The sequence below is a fragment of the Oryza glaberrima genome, chromosome 7, assembly GCF_000147395.1.
Source record: "Oryza glaberrima chromosome 7, OglaRS2, whole genome shotgun sequence".
NCBI classification, from domain to species: Eukaryota; Viridiplantae; Streptophyta; class Magnoliopsida; order Poales; family Poaceae; genus Oryza; species Oryza glaberrima.
Window position 1 is genome coordinate 24,819,183 of NC_068332.1, and position 14,393 is coordinate 24,833,575.

The 14,393-nt window shown below is 39.4% G+C and overlaps 1 protein-coding gene across 1 annotated transcript; it reads right to left on the reverse strand.

The window, feature by feature from the left end:
- Positions 1-30: 30 nt before the first annotated feature.
- On the reverse strand, positions 31-14,188 carry LOC127779728 (protein CHROMATIN REMODELING 5). Its single transcript, XM_052306620.1, has 31 exons — positions 13,731-14,188; positions 12,553-13,252; positions 12,361-12,422; positions 11,129-11,551; positions 10,580-10,813; positions 10,375-10,458; positions 9,787-9,846; positions 9,599-9,702; positions 9,345-9,396; positions 9,172-9,235; positions 8,702-8,795; positions 8,535-8,622; positions 8,306-8,440; positions 7,486-7,677; positions 7,335-7,402; positions 7,071-7,164; positions 6,850-6,974; positions 6,705-6,768; positions 6,008-6,217; positions 5,224-5,466; positions 4,992-5,102; positions 4,818-4,907; positions 4,215-4,397; positions 4,036-4,116; positions 3,660-3,899; positions 3,119-3,271; positions 2,857-3,034; positions 2,595-2,776; positions 1,307-1,654; positions 1,137-1,227; positions 31-966 (listed from the first exon to the last, which is right to left on the reverse strand). Exons 2-31 carry the CDS (start codon positions 13,205-13,207, stop codon positions 479-481), a joined length of 5,196 nt encoding a protein of 1,731 aa, XP_052162580.1. The 5' UTR covers positions 13,208-13,252; positions 13,731-14,188; the 3' UTR covers positions 31-478.
- Positions 14,189-14,393: the final 205 nt, after the last annotated feature.

Consider the following 14,393-nt stretch of genomic DNA (forward strand, 5'->3'; position numbering starts at 1 on the left):
ATATGTTGCACAGATGAGAGAGGCGGGTAGTAAAAATGGGCAACTAAACCATAATTCATTATATTGCAACTTAAAAAGATCATACATGTATTGATGTTGAACTATATAGATCATTGCTGAGATGAACTTTCTTAAAACATCCCAACTGAAATATTCTTCTATTAGATCACAAAACTGACCGACAAAATTTTCTAGACTCTTCCTCTTGCCTCAAGTTTTTTTTTTCAATGTCAGAAGAATCTTGTGTGTGTACATCTGCTAAAGGTGCCAGCATCTCCTCAGCAACCCCTGGCATTTCTTTTAGACTCGGATTCAAAACTGTGGTCCACATCAGGTTCCAGCACTTCATTATTTTTTTTTCTTCAAAAAGAATTTCAATTGAACGGTCTTCCCCCATTTTTACATGTGCGGCATGCTAGAAGCTGATATTTCCTTGGAGAGATGCTGCTTTAAGTGACAACATTGTTCACTTGAACAACTACAGCAAAGGCCCATGCCCGGGTGGAAAACGACTGGGATGAACACCTCTTTTTGGTCTTTCATTGCCGTATCGTCTCATTTCAACCGGAGCCCAACCAAGAATACCAGCAGAACTGCTAGATTCCTGTAACCTGTTTCCATTTGTCATGATTGGAGGAGCCTGATACAAAGGTTGGTTATCAAATTGATTATCAGGCTCAGATCTTCTCCGTCGCTTCCAGGCTTCAGAATTCCCAGTGTTTTCACCATTGTTGAAAGACTCAGAGACGTACTGGACAGACCTTGTTGACCTTTGGTTTCTGGAAGGATGGAGCTGATTTGATTTAGGCCCCCTGTTGGGAGGGACTGATGCAAAATTCCCACCATGTGACGGACCTACTCCAGCTTCCATTTGGTCCTGACTAAGTTTTAAATAGAGGTCGTGCAATTGCTCCCCGGACATACTTGAAAAGTTTGCCACATAGTTCCACAACCTCATTGCCATACCTGCAAACACCACAATTATTTACACAATATCTTTTAAAGATCAAGATATACACGAAGGTTTTGTACCCAACGTTAATCAGAGTAACCCTGAGAATGTAATTGCAGAAGACAGCTGCTTCGATTTTACATACATCAGGTTATAAACAAGGTAGAAGCTATAAGGCACTTACGTGATTGCTTATATGATTCACTATGTTGATCAACGATCTCTCCAATTTTATTACCAATTATCTGGAGGTATTTCCGAATTCTTGAAAGAACCTGAATATAGTATGTCAAAGATAAGGTTAGGGAAGAATTAACATCTTAAGAGTAAACACTTCACAGATAGAGCAGAAACCTTTTCCTTTGGCAGATTTACACTAGTATTCTGAAGCCTATCCAGCCGCTTTAATATCTCCTGCTCGTCATCCAAAACTTCAGAACACCATTCCAGCCACTTTTCTTCCTTGTCCTGACGATATTTAGTCTCTGCTTCAGATTCTGAAATTTCACCTTCTTCCCTTGCTTCAGGTTCCACCACCTTGCGTTTCTTAAAGTCATCTTTAATTGAATTATTATCTTCTTTTATTTTTGTGTCTTTTTGCCGGCCTCTTAATGAACGAGCTCCACCATTGCTTTCATTATCAATTGCTTGACGAGGACCTCCCTTGGCTTTGGAGCTCTTACCACGAAGATTGGCAAATTCCTGGATAAGTAAAATTACGTGTCAATCAAAAGCTGAACACATGTGGGATCTACTACTTCTGATTAAGTAAAATATTGAATAAATATCATAAAATTCCATGTACTTACCAAAAACATAACCACCCGACCAGGTTTAGATTTTTATTTTTTGCACAGAACCACAAGGAGACAAACAATTTAACAAAAACAAAACACCAGGTTTTTTTGCAAAGCACGGCCCCAAACAAGGAGATGAGCAGCCAACTGGAATGGCCAGCCCCTGACAATTTCTGCATTACAGTGGCTACTAGCTTTCTTTTGCGGATCACATTGGCTGCATTAACAAATCATACTGATGCATGGAGCATGCATACTGGTGTGTATATTTATATTTTCAGGAACATGACATTTTTTTCTACACAATGTCATGTTAAGCAATTGCATTTGATCATTTCAAGGAAGTAATTGCATAGAGTGACAAGAGTCCACATCTACTTGCTACAAATCAAATTGCATGAGCACAATTGACCGAGCAAATCGTCTAGGTTGTGTGAGAAAACAAACTTCCTCTGAGGCTCTGAGCTGTTTATAGCACAGCACCGTAGCACAAAGCTGCCGAGCTTTTGGTAAGATGTTCTGTATAAAATACTAAAAACTGATGTTTTCTGTTAAAAAGTTGGTCTCCTGTGGTTATGTCCAAAGAAATCTAAAAACTGTGGGTTTTTTGTCACAGTTAGCCATGATATGGGTCTTTGTGAAAATTACTCTAAAAAGCTGTGAACCCGCACTCATGCTGAGTGTCTAAAGAAATTCAATTCTTAACAAGCATTTTATGCTGTAATCTGTATGAGTCATTCCAGTACACAATAAGCAAACTCTAGGTACAGTTGTAAGTGTAAGCTTAAGATAGAGCAAGTAGGGTGGGGGAGGGGGAGGGGGAGGGGGTGCGACATGCAGATTACCTTTTGTAGAAGAGCACTAGCACGATTATCCAAGTTCGGTGCACGCGGTAAAAACGTCTCTCGTTCACCAAGGGTTGCTGGTGCAATTTTCGCTGTCAAGCTAAGTTTTGGATCTAATCGTATCTTCTCCCAATTTCCATAGCCATACCAATGAATTCCAACCATCAATCTTGCATCATCAGCTAAACAGATACAAGAATTATATGAGTATATATTTTTTTAGTAACATTTTCAACAAAGCAAAAGGTTTGACAGCAATTACTTTCAGTCCAACCACAGCTTGCTGACCACTGTGGCTTTTTGTAAGGTGCCTGGATCCGGTATTGTCTAACTGGATCTTTGTAACGTGCAATGCGCCTTGCCAGGAACTGTAGCTCTTCCACACGGGCTATCAACTCATGCGCCTTAACTGCTACACCAAAAAAATCCAACACTGTGCCCTGCATTTAAAGTACAAATAACTGAGATTAAAGGCGATGAGAAGGCAAAGGTATCCAGGTAGAGGGAAAGTACAACGATTATACCTTGGCATCCATATTATTTTTAACAGCATCTTGACAACCCTCAATGAGTAGAGTAAACAGCTCAAGCTGTTGATCAACCGAAGACTTTGCTATTGCACCACCAACATCATCCACGATTAACCCAATTTGGCTTGGGTTTCCAAATTTTTTAACCTAAAATGTTTACTTATCAGAGTAAGATGAAGCTGGGAAGTAATATTCAATCTACAACTTAATCATTTTGTGGAAAAAGTTGGGTGTCTCGTAAAGTTCCCAGAAATCACAAGAGAAGAAACTTACACTACTACTACTTGATAACTTGCAAATCTTAGTAATGCTAACTTTCAATAACTTGTCTAAGCAGAAGTTTTGCAATCTCTCACAAACCCAAAGCAGAAGAGATAATAACATAACAGTTTTTTTTTCTCGAAAACGCAGGAGAGCTGCATTTCATTTCATTAAGGGGAAGAAAAAACAAACATAATAGCATGACTCTGGATATTGTAAATATAAAATCGCCACATAAAAGAAAAAAGAATATTGAGAACGGGTGCAGATTTACCGCTCGAACAAATCGGGTAGCATCTTTCTTTGACAAATTTCCAAATGACCATTCTCGTACTTGATGTGCTGAACCATCTATGAGTGGTAATGACACAGCTGTGTCCATTGTTCTGCTAGAACGCCTCCTTGGCTTTTCTTGTGCATCGATTCCTCGCCTTTTCCTGTTGCTATTCTTATCAAGTTGGTGATCTTCAACATAGCTCTTCTTATTTCTTGCAGCACGAGGTGCTAAAGTCTCCTGCAGAACATATAAATACTTACTCTCTGAATTTTTTTGGCAGGGAACTATATGATTAAGTTACTGTCAGACAACAGCTGGAAGTGGTTTTCAACTGTGAAAAGGGCACTAACACAAAATTAGTCCAAATAAATACCTCAACCATATCTGAAGCATCTGGTTGAATTAATCTGCTCCAGAATGTGGCATCATCCTCACCACTAGAAAAGTTGGCAACCTATCCACACAAAAAATAAAAAAAGAAATATGAACAGAAGTATAGAATTTAAGCATGATGTCTGAATCACAGGTCATATGGTAGTGCACAGAACATGCCTTGAATGCACTAAGAAGTTCATTTCCTTCCTCCCCTTCACCACCCTTTGTTTCAACTTTCTCAGCTCTCTCGAGAATTTCATCAATGTCCATGCTTTCAAGCTTCTTCTTGGTCTCTTCATCAGTCTTATCTTCTTTGAATAACTCTTCTGCTCCAAATCTCAATATCGCTGAAAGTTCATTCTGGCAAAATGTATAGCTCACATCAGAAGAGCAAAACAGAAAATACAAGTGAGGTGACAAGCCAGATTTTATTTAATGCATTTCTCTCAGAATTTTAATTATCAGTAAATGCTCTTGTGTTGTAGAGAGAATTATAGCTTGGGTATCTTGAAAGAAGGCTGGTCTAGTCACATGAGCATATATATACCACACTAGACTTAGAGCCTGTATCACTAACAATCGCTTAGTTGATAAGTTACTGGTAGTTTTAACAATCTTTTGTAATACAATTATACAATAGATAGATTTCAAATATACAAATCTATCTTATATACAAAAGATTGTTAAAACTACCTAAGTAATATTGTTGTACCAAACCAATATGACATCCAAATCAACCCAAATACCTAAGTAAACTAAATAACTGGTGCAGAAACTTACCTTGTCAAACATGGAACCACCTTTTTTTGATTCTTTCTTCTCAAGCCTGCCCTCAGCATTTAGCTTCTGAATCACTAGGTGATCAAGAACCTGACATATATAGAAAAAGAACAGGTCAGAGGTTATTCGTTTATATTTATTAAAACAATTTATGAAACAAATCAGGCTCATCACCATTTTTTTCTTTGCACGTTCCAATATATCCTCTTCAACACTTTTGCATGTCACGAAACGATATATGTTAACAGTTTCTTGTTGCCCAATCCTGTGTGCCCTACTCATTGCCTAGCATGACATCACACATTCCAAAAACCCGAAACATGAGAAACTCTTTCAAGACAAAAATTGAAAACCCATATATGAGAGAGAGAGAGAGAGAGAGAGAGAGAGAGAGAGAGAGGGGAACCTGTAAATCATTTTGCGGATTCCAGTCTGAATCAAAAATGATTACGGTATCTGCTGTTGCAAGATTAATACCAAGTCCACCAGCACGTGTAGACAGAAGAAAACAGAAGTCATCACTTCCAGGCGCATTAAAATGCTCCATGGCCTGGTGACGAAGATCTGCTCTCGTACTGCCATCAAGCCTCTGAAACTGGAATCCTCGGAGGGATAGATACTCAGCAAGGATGTCCAACATCCTAACCATCTGCAACAATTTGATTCAGAAAGCACTTATATAAGTTATCTAAGGTGCAAATGCTTTCAAGCGACATATAATATATTCGTTGTCCGATATATTGATGTTGGTGTAAAATACAAATGTGGCTCTAGTAACACAATAGCTTTCAAAATGCAGGGAAACCATAATTGTGTTGTAAAAAATATAAATACATTTACCAACTAACAAAAGCAACCAATTGAATAAGCTTGTTCTGTCAGATAAAAGAACAGAAAAAACACTGCAAAGTATCAAAACAAATACACTGAGCCAGCTCTTCCTATCATCCCTGAAGAGAAGTTTCATTCTGCGAACAAAACACTAACCAACTATGCAACCAACTAACCACGTTGTTAACTTGACTCACCATACTAATTTCTCAAATTGAAGCAAATTTCTGCACGTATGCAACATATTGCTAATGGATTGTAGAAAATAAGTTTAGACAATGTATTGGAAACTATTAGTTCGACTAATATAGACTGCAACACAATGGGCATCAAATGGCAAGTAAACCAAACATACAAACCTGAGAGAAGATAAGCACACGATGATTAGTCTCCCGCAGTCTTACCAACAGCTTGTCCAATAACACTAATTTCCCACTACTCATAACAATGCGTTCAACTTTATTGCGATCACCAATGCTATCTCCACCATAACCATGATCAGCACTTTCAAATAAAAATGGGTGGTTGCAGCACTTTTTCAACTCAACAACGATATTTAAAAGCGAGACCTGCATATGCAATAATCAAGTTAGCTAGAATAATTTAAATAACCAGACATTTAAATGTGCCTGCAGAAGAATCTGTGTTTTGTTAATGCTATTTTCTTTGTGTGTATATTATGAAGAATCACCTAGAAAAAACAAAATGGAATCATAAAAAATTGAAAACACGAAGAACTGCAGATTAGCTCAGGAAAAATAGCCCTCGATTGGAAAAAGAACTGCTACATATGCACTGCTCATTTCTCAAATACAATATACAGGATATTCCATGAAGGACAATCAGCATTACACAAGCATTGTGAACAGCCAAATTATAAATAGTTGTGAAGTTAAAGATAAGTGGTGGTTGTCAAAAAATAATAATGCATCGAGTAAATCAGGCAATAAAGGTTTGCATATATAAAAGTAGTACACCGTCATAGCGACTACGTAGGAACAGAAGAATAGAAGAAATCATTACTAAAATAAAATAGTGCTCAAGATTTATCAACACCTGATTCCCACGAACTCCTTTGTTGAGATTCTGGAAATTCCGCTCCAAAATCCATTTGTAATACCTAATAATTAATTAGGAAAAATGATTTTATCTCAATGATGAATAAAAGGAACATAAACTTACATTAGTACAAAGTATTTACTGCTTCTGTAGAGGAGACATATCAACACGAAGAATCCGCTCAATTTTCGGAGGTAAAGATTTCTCCACATCTTTTATAACTCGTCTTAGAATATGAGGCCTCAATTCCTTGTGAAGATTTGCAAGCTATAAAAATAAATCAAGCAAAGTTATGGATGTCCAATGCTGACAGAATAGTCTAGGTCAAGAGAAAAGTACATTTTGAAAGAGAAAAATATTTACCTCAGTTTCATTGAAGGAACTCAAATTTTTGTATCTCTCAACAAATATATCCTTGCTGTTGAATTTAGATGGATCAAGGAAATGAAGTAACGCCCTGCAGATTTTAAAATACACTCAGCAAAAATGGGACAAAGAATAATAAAGGTAAAACAAAAATATATATAGAGGCAAAATGCAACAGTTATGAACATGTTGCAGTCTCTAGTCACCTATTCACAATAAGAATATGAACTTCCAACCATAAATCTACATAAAATCGCATACCAGAGCTCTTCAACGCTGTTTTGCAATGGGGTCCCGGTGATGAGAAGCTTATTCTTAGTGCTGAATTCCTGTGTGGGGGCAGTGAAATTAGAGTCATCTTTCCAGGCAGTTAACTCACTCTTATTTTTAGTTCAGGAAATACTGTTCATACCAAAAGAGTCGTATACAGCGATGCTTCACAATTCTTTAATCGATGAGCTTCATCGACCATAAGATAGTTCCATTTGATCTTGGAAAGGGCAGCTTTGTCCTTAAGTATGACCTCATAAGTAGTTATCAATGTATGGAATTTTACATGTCGACCACCCTTCTTATTTGTAAAAAATTCATGCTGCTGGCAGATCTGCCACAAAAAGATTGAAACTATCACGGGTATAAATTGGAGAAGATAACTTTGTTGAAAATGTAGAACCATCAATTATGAATGTTGACTCTTTTGGCACTCAGAAAAAAGCACATCCTTATCATTTGAAGACCACAAGTAGGCGCACAAGAATAACAAACATTTCCATATCCCAGAAACTAGATACGACATATGTATACATATAACCTAAACGTGACGAATTGCACATATGAATAAAGTATATGTCTTTAAATCCGCTCAAGATCCATGATAACCAAAATATTTCATTTCAGTCGAATGCAATTAAACCAAAAGAGGTAAAATTGCACCATTCAGAGGCCAATGATGGTCGAATGCAATATTCCTGTTCTGTAAAAGCTAGTTCCAGTCATAACATACGTATTATAAAAGATTAAAAAGTCAAGAAGTTCTTGGTTTCTAAATGCCACACGGTTAGTTTTTTATTTCCTACAAGACCTTTATAGGATACTTTCAGCTTCAGCAACAACCTAAATTACTAATATCAAGTTAATATTATTTCAATTTGCAAACCAGAAAATGATGTCTGTGATGTACAAGAGCTGCACAGAAAGCAAAACAAGCAACGGAAGAAATTCACAACATTTACCTCTCTGCTAGCACGATTTCCCACATAAACCACAACATTCATGTCAGGTAGCCATTTCCGAAATTCTTTCGCCCAGTTTGACAATGTTGACAGTGGAACAACCACAAGAAACGGACCATTAATTTCTTGAGCATTCTGTAATAACCACACAGAGTGTTAGTGATCAATAGATGAATTCTACTACTGTCACGATAATAGAGAAGAGCAGAACTGTGTAGGAGAAGATTACATGAAGGAAACCCAGCATGGAGACAGATTGAATAGTTTTTCCCAGACCCATCTCATCAGCAAGAATAACATTAGTGTCATTTCTCCACCTGTTTTACAAATAAATCAATGAGCTTACAAAGTGGCAACACATGTGCTCTCATTTTCATATAAACAGATCTTACATACCCATTAACAAGGAAGTTTAGGCCTTCAAGCTGGTAATCACGTAGTTTGCCTCCTTTTAGCCATTCTGGTTGGTCGTCAAGCCTCCGCAAACTAGCTGAATAATGTAAACTTAGTATAAGATTTAACTGAAGAGTAATGATCCTTTGTTGCTAGACAAAGATCTCAAATTATACCATGCATGGATTTTCCAATGCCTGACAATATTCACATGTAAAACAGTGACCCTAAATAGAAGTGCAACAAATTTGAGGAACAGGCCATTTAAAACAATAGTGGTAATCGATAATTTGCCACTCATGTGTCTACAACGTCTAGGGCCAGGACCGCACATGATAGTGACGAGTGGCAAATGAATAGGTGATCACTTGGTGTCCAGACCATCCAGAAAAGAAACTTGTCCACAAAAAGGCCAAATAAAATACCAAAAGTAATAAAGCAAACAAACAAAAAATATTGTGCGGGGAACTTACCTTTGCTTTTTTTCCTTTGGAAATCAACTGTTTTCCCGAGTATAGATGTTGCAGCTTCACGGGCCTATAATTAATATAATTAAAGTGCAACCCAAAATATTATACAATCTTATGCACATATTCTCACAATAAAGTTACATAATATCATATTGATAAAATACGCAAGTTCTTACCTTGTACTCATCAATAGCATCCTGAGCAAATTCAATATCTGTATCTTTTTCCCTGCAAGAAAGCAAACAATGATAAACAAAAATATTGAACATCAAGTAAGCAGCAGCAACATCTTTGTACATCACAAATGGCTACGGTGACCAACCAAAAAGTCCATCTAGACTAATAGTATTTATTGTAAAATAATATCCATGTGCAAAACATTATCATCGCCCTGAAAACTGAAAGCACAGAGCCATGTCAGGAATATTACCAGGTTGATTCTGCATAAGGAAGTCCTTGCCATTTGACTAAATATTCTGGCACCAGGTCATCGCCATCAACTTTGCTAACCCTATCAGCAAATATGCGTTCAACCTGAAGATTGTATACTTAGACAGGATACAAATGCCACACTAAAAATTGCTTATCAAGAGTGTTTCGTTAGAGTTAGTACAAAACCTGGCTGTACTGTTTAATAAGATCCAGCTCCATTTCCTTGCCCACATCATGCACCTCAACCTGATGTGAGAAAAAAAAAACTCAAACCAGCATTATGCTTGGGCGGTTGCTACATTACTGCGTGCAATTCCATTCATACCAAAATAATTTATCACCAATAATTTTAAATCTATAATTTACTCAAAATAGAGCAATAAATAAAAGCCATGTTTGGAGACACCAGATTGGTGGACCATTTTTGGCCTCCACATATGAACTTAAATGCCCCAAAGGAAATTCTGTCATTGGCAAAATTCTGTTAAGAGTACCAAAATTTTGCTAAGCCAAGCATTGGCAAGCATGGACATAAAAATATCAAACCAACTTGCCCCAAATTCCATAACATGATTAATGTGCCATGATCAGGTAGTTGCAAGTTAACACCCTATGAAGTCCCTATGAAAAAATAAATAGAAGTAATTCATTTTTTAGCATAAAGTTTTGCACCCTTTACATTCAGGTTATAGTGCATTTATTTACTGGAATAGATATGTAGTACCATCTGTGGAGTTACACCATTGATAATACAAAATTGATTGTTTTATTTACCTCCTCACGTGATAACGATCGCTTGTACCTCAGCTCGTCAGTAACTCTTTTCATGTAATTTAGAACCTTTTTAAATCCACTAACCTGCCATTTAAAAGGTAATGTAAAAATCATATCTTAAGAGAATCATGATAAAGAGATAAAATGTACATCAAAAAACAGTGAATATTTGTAAGGAGATACAAATATCCAGGAGGATCCTTACGTTTTGGAGCTCAGATAATGTCTTCCACTGGCAATGTAAGAATGATTGGCCCTTCCATTTTATATAGAATTCTACATCATCCCATGATTGATCCACATCTGATGTGAAGCTAATCACAGTAGGTTGAGTTGATTGGCCATTCCTCAGTGCCTCTTCAGCAACACCCTTAGGTTGATGCCAAAGGATTCTTTCAATTGTTTCCCCTTCTTCCTCTTCTGGGTCCTCCTTCAAGACCTATATATGAACATGTGTCAAAGTACTGTGGTTAAATAAAAGGAAACTGTACGAGGACATGCACATCACATAGAATCAATGTTATGGACACAGTTAGAAGCCAAGTGACTTTATAGTAAAAGCATGATGGCCATAACAAAAAAGAATAAAACAGAAAATCATATTGCTGTGCTGCAACCAAGCAAGAATAGAAAGGAGTTTCCAGAGCATAGCAAACAATAACATCGAATCATCTAAAATGGTATGTCAGTTATCTGTTTTGGTTCCTAAGCAATTCAAATGCTTCTTGCGCAGATAACCACAACAAAATCTCACCTTTTGTTGCTTAGCTAACTTTTCCTCACTATCATCACTTTCTTCACTTTCAGCATATGAAATATTTCTAGCTGTCCTCCTCCTTCCAGAAGTTCGAACCTCATGAGAATCAACATTTGAGAAAACATCCTTGCGGCCTACAGTTTTCTGATGCAACTTGTCGGGTTTTTTTGCTGGGTGACTGATATCAGTATCACTGGGAGCATCAGAGTCTTTTCCTGAAGAATCTTCATCTGTAAAAGACACCCCTCGTTTGCGTTGAACCTGTACAGGAAGCTTTCTTCCCTTGGAGGTTTTAGTTCCACCAACCTTAAGTCGCTTACATTGCCTCTTATTCTCAACAAAATCATCTTCATCATCATCTGAGAGCTCAAGCTCATCATCTTCTTCTTCGTCGGAGTTCTCACTATCCACAAACTTATCCTAAAATTTTAATGTTACAAAAGAAAGTGAACTTAATTAATATTTGATGATCAAGAGTGCTGAAATACCTAAAATTCAATAACAAAATAACTCAATATCATCAGCATTTCAGAAGAAAATAACTCAATAAAAGTTATGATAATAAACTGATTGAAACTTATAGATTAGAAAAGGAGCAAAAGAATGCATATCACTTGTTATTAGATGTCTGGCGTAATTTATAAAATAAGCAATGCAGGTGCTAATAGTGTGCAGTTCTCCATAATATCACCCAATAAAATGCAGTATACATGCGAATGCAATCAAATCGTTCAATTAAGAAAATAAACAAAATTCTACAGCTCACGGATTAAGAGTTTATAGCTGCATTACAGTAGTTGACAGAGGTAGTTCACAGGGGAACTATTTAATGCATTAAATGACCTTCTTCAAGACACCAAGAACACAGGTTCATCAATCTTCCAAGCTTCGAGCCTCACTCCTTGCTTGTTTCTGTGTGTCTCATCCTATCTACAGATTTCTCATTGATTGCTTTTCAGATGCTTCAAGGGGCAGTTAGTGATATTTAGCGTGTTATTCTTTTAAGAAACATTCAGTATTAAGCAACATAGAGTTCAATTAGAGTGGATTCTTTTCAATGACTAAGGCAGTTTTCTATCTTTATTTCAAGAAAGAAGATACCAACCAGAATCTTTTATAACTAGAATTACTACTAAACCACCTAGCTTAAATAATAAGATGACGATGTAACTTAATACGTAGGACAATATTATGGCATGGGGTGGCATGAACTTGAGTCAATAAATAACCTTATCGGCAGCCTTTTCAGTATCACTTTCTGGCTCAAAATCCACATCGTCTGGATCATCTTCTGCAAAATAGGGAAGAAAGAAAGTTGTTGATCAATGATGAGCTGTATTCTTTGCAGCTGCCAAGAAAGCAGCGGGTTAAAACAGTAACTGATCTGCTTTGCTAACTCAAGTTTCCAGATATAAGTATACCGTCTGCGTCATCATCGTCTTCATCATCATTCTCATCATTGTACTTGTCATCATCTTCATCCTCATAAGCATTGTATTTTGTCGGCTTCTTCTTTTGTCTAGAGGAGACAGATTCTGCTGCAGCCCCAGAAGTAGAACAGCTTGGGCGGCGCATCCCACCACGAAGCAATGAATCACTCTGCTCCTCTCCATCCTGCTCATAGTAGTCATCAGAGAGCATTTCCTCAGCAGGCACCTCCCCATGCCCTCGGTTCAGCTCATCATCCTCTCCACTAGCATCCATGTCGTCATGTGAACTAGCCGCCGACCCATATTCCATTCCCCTGTCACTGGTCAATTGCTCTTCCTTAGCCGTCTGTGTGGGTCCACAATCCTTCAAAAAGTTTGTACCCCATGGGCCAGAAGGCCCATTTATTTTCCGGGCATTCTGCACAGATTTATTCTCCGAGGAGTTCGGACCTGACCGGCCACCATCATATTGCTCCTCATCACTATGATAGGCATCCTCAGCCTTCTCATTTAAGTTCCATTGCCTAGAGTTCAAGTCGACATCCCTGTCCCCAACTGACTCATAGGCAGCTTCATCCTCAGCCTTCTCATTCAGGTTGTACCCTCCTGAATCAGCCCTGCTTCCAGAGTTGCTGAAGAATGCCATGACGACACATGAAAAACTCTCACGGCCTCAGCAGTCTATCACTCCCTGCAGTTCATCAAACGAAGCTAGTTTAGAAGCCCACTCGAGTAGCTCTTAGGACAACATTTAGCGCCTCAAATGGGGCGATCAAAGTCTAATCCTATTGTTTTGTCATGCTTTTTGTTATGGCTTGATCATTTCGGTGCTACATGGATTGAACTCTCCCAAGGGAAGAAATAACTCTACCCCAACTCTATTCAAAATCGACGAGTGGGAGGAGGAGGGCAACCATGGCGCCGCGCAGCCTCGGGCGCGAGGAATTCGAATTGGATTCCGAAACCCTAAATCCCGACCGATTCGCGCGACGCCGCGCAGATCAGCGCGCGCGGCGGCCAGATCGAGCCTCCCGGGGCGCGGATCGGGCGCGCGGCGGTCCAAATCGGCGCGGCGGAGGCTTCCCCCAACTCCCTAGACCCAGCAACCACGCCCCTCACCCACAAATTCCCGCGAAGAAACAAACCCGCGAGGCGGCGAGGAGACGCACCTCTTGCGGCCGCCGGCGAGGAGGAAGGATGACGCCGCTCGCTCGCTCCCCCCACCTCTGTCTCCCTCAGGTTTGGACCGCGAAGAGAAGGCACGGGGGGGGATTGCCCGTCAAGGGGGGCGATGACTATTCCCCGATGCGATCGCCGTCGCCGACGAGCACGAGGGCGGGGGGTGGAGGCGGGCTCAGGGGTGGGGAGGAGGTGCGATTCACTCTAAAAAACGAATTTCCGCGATTTTTCTCCGTATTTCCGCGGGGGTTTTTTTTCGAAAATTCGGATCGGGGGTGGCGGAGGAAAGCGGCGATCGCCGGAGACAGGCGGGGGAGAGGGGACCCGGTGGACGGCGACGCGATGCCTCCCGCGGCGGCGGCGGCGGCGGCGGGGAGGGGGATGGTTATCTATGAGAGAGAGAGAGAGAGAGAAGGGTAAGGGGAGATTAGGGGGGCAGAGATAAGTTTTTTTCTTCTCCTTTTTGGTCGCGTTTTTGTATGCGGGTATTGCTAGGCCTTGCGGTATTCGGGAGGCTCGCCTCGTCTCTGGACAACCCCTAATTTTTTTTTTCTTCGCGTGAGGAGGCGCCACGGGGGTGGGGGTCGGTGGATGTCAAGTGGGGCCCGGGATGGGGGTGGGGTCCGTGTGTCGGTGTGTAGTGCTGTATCTAC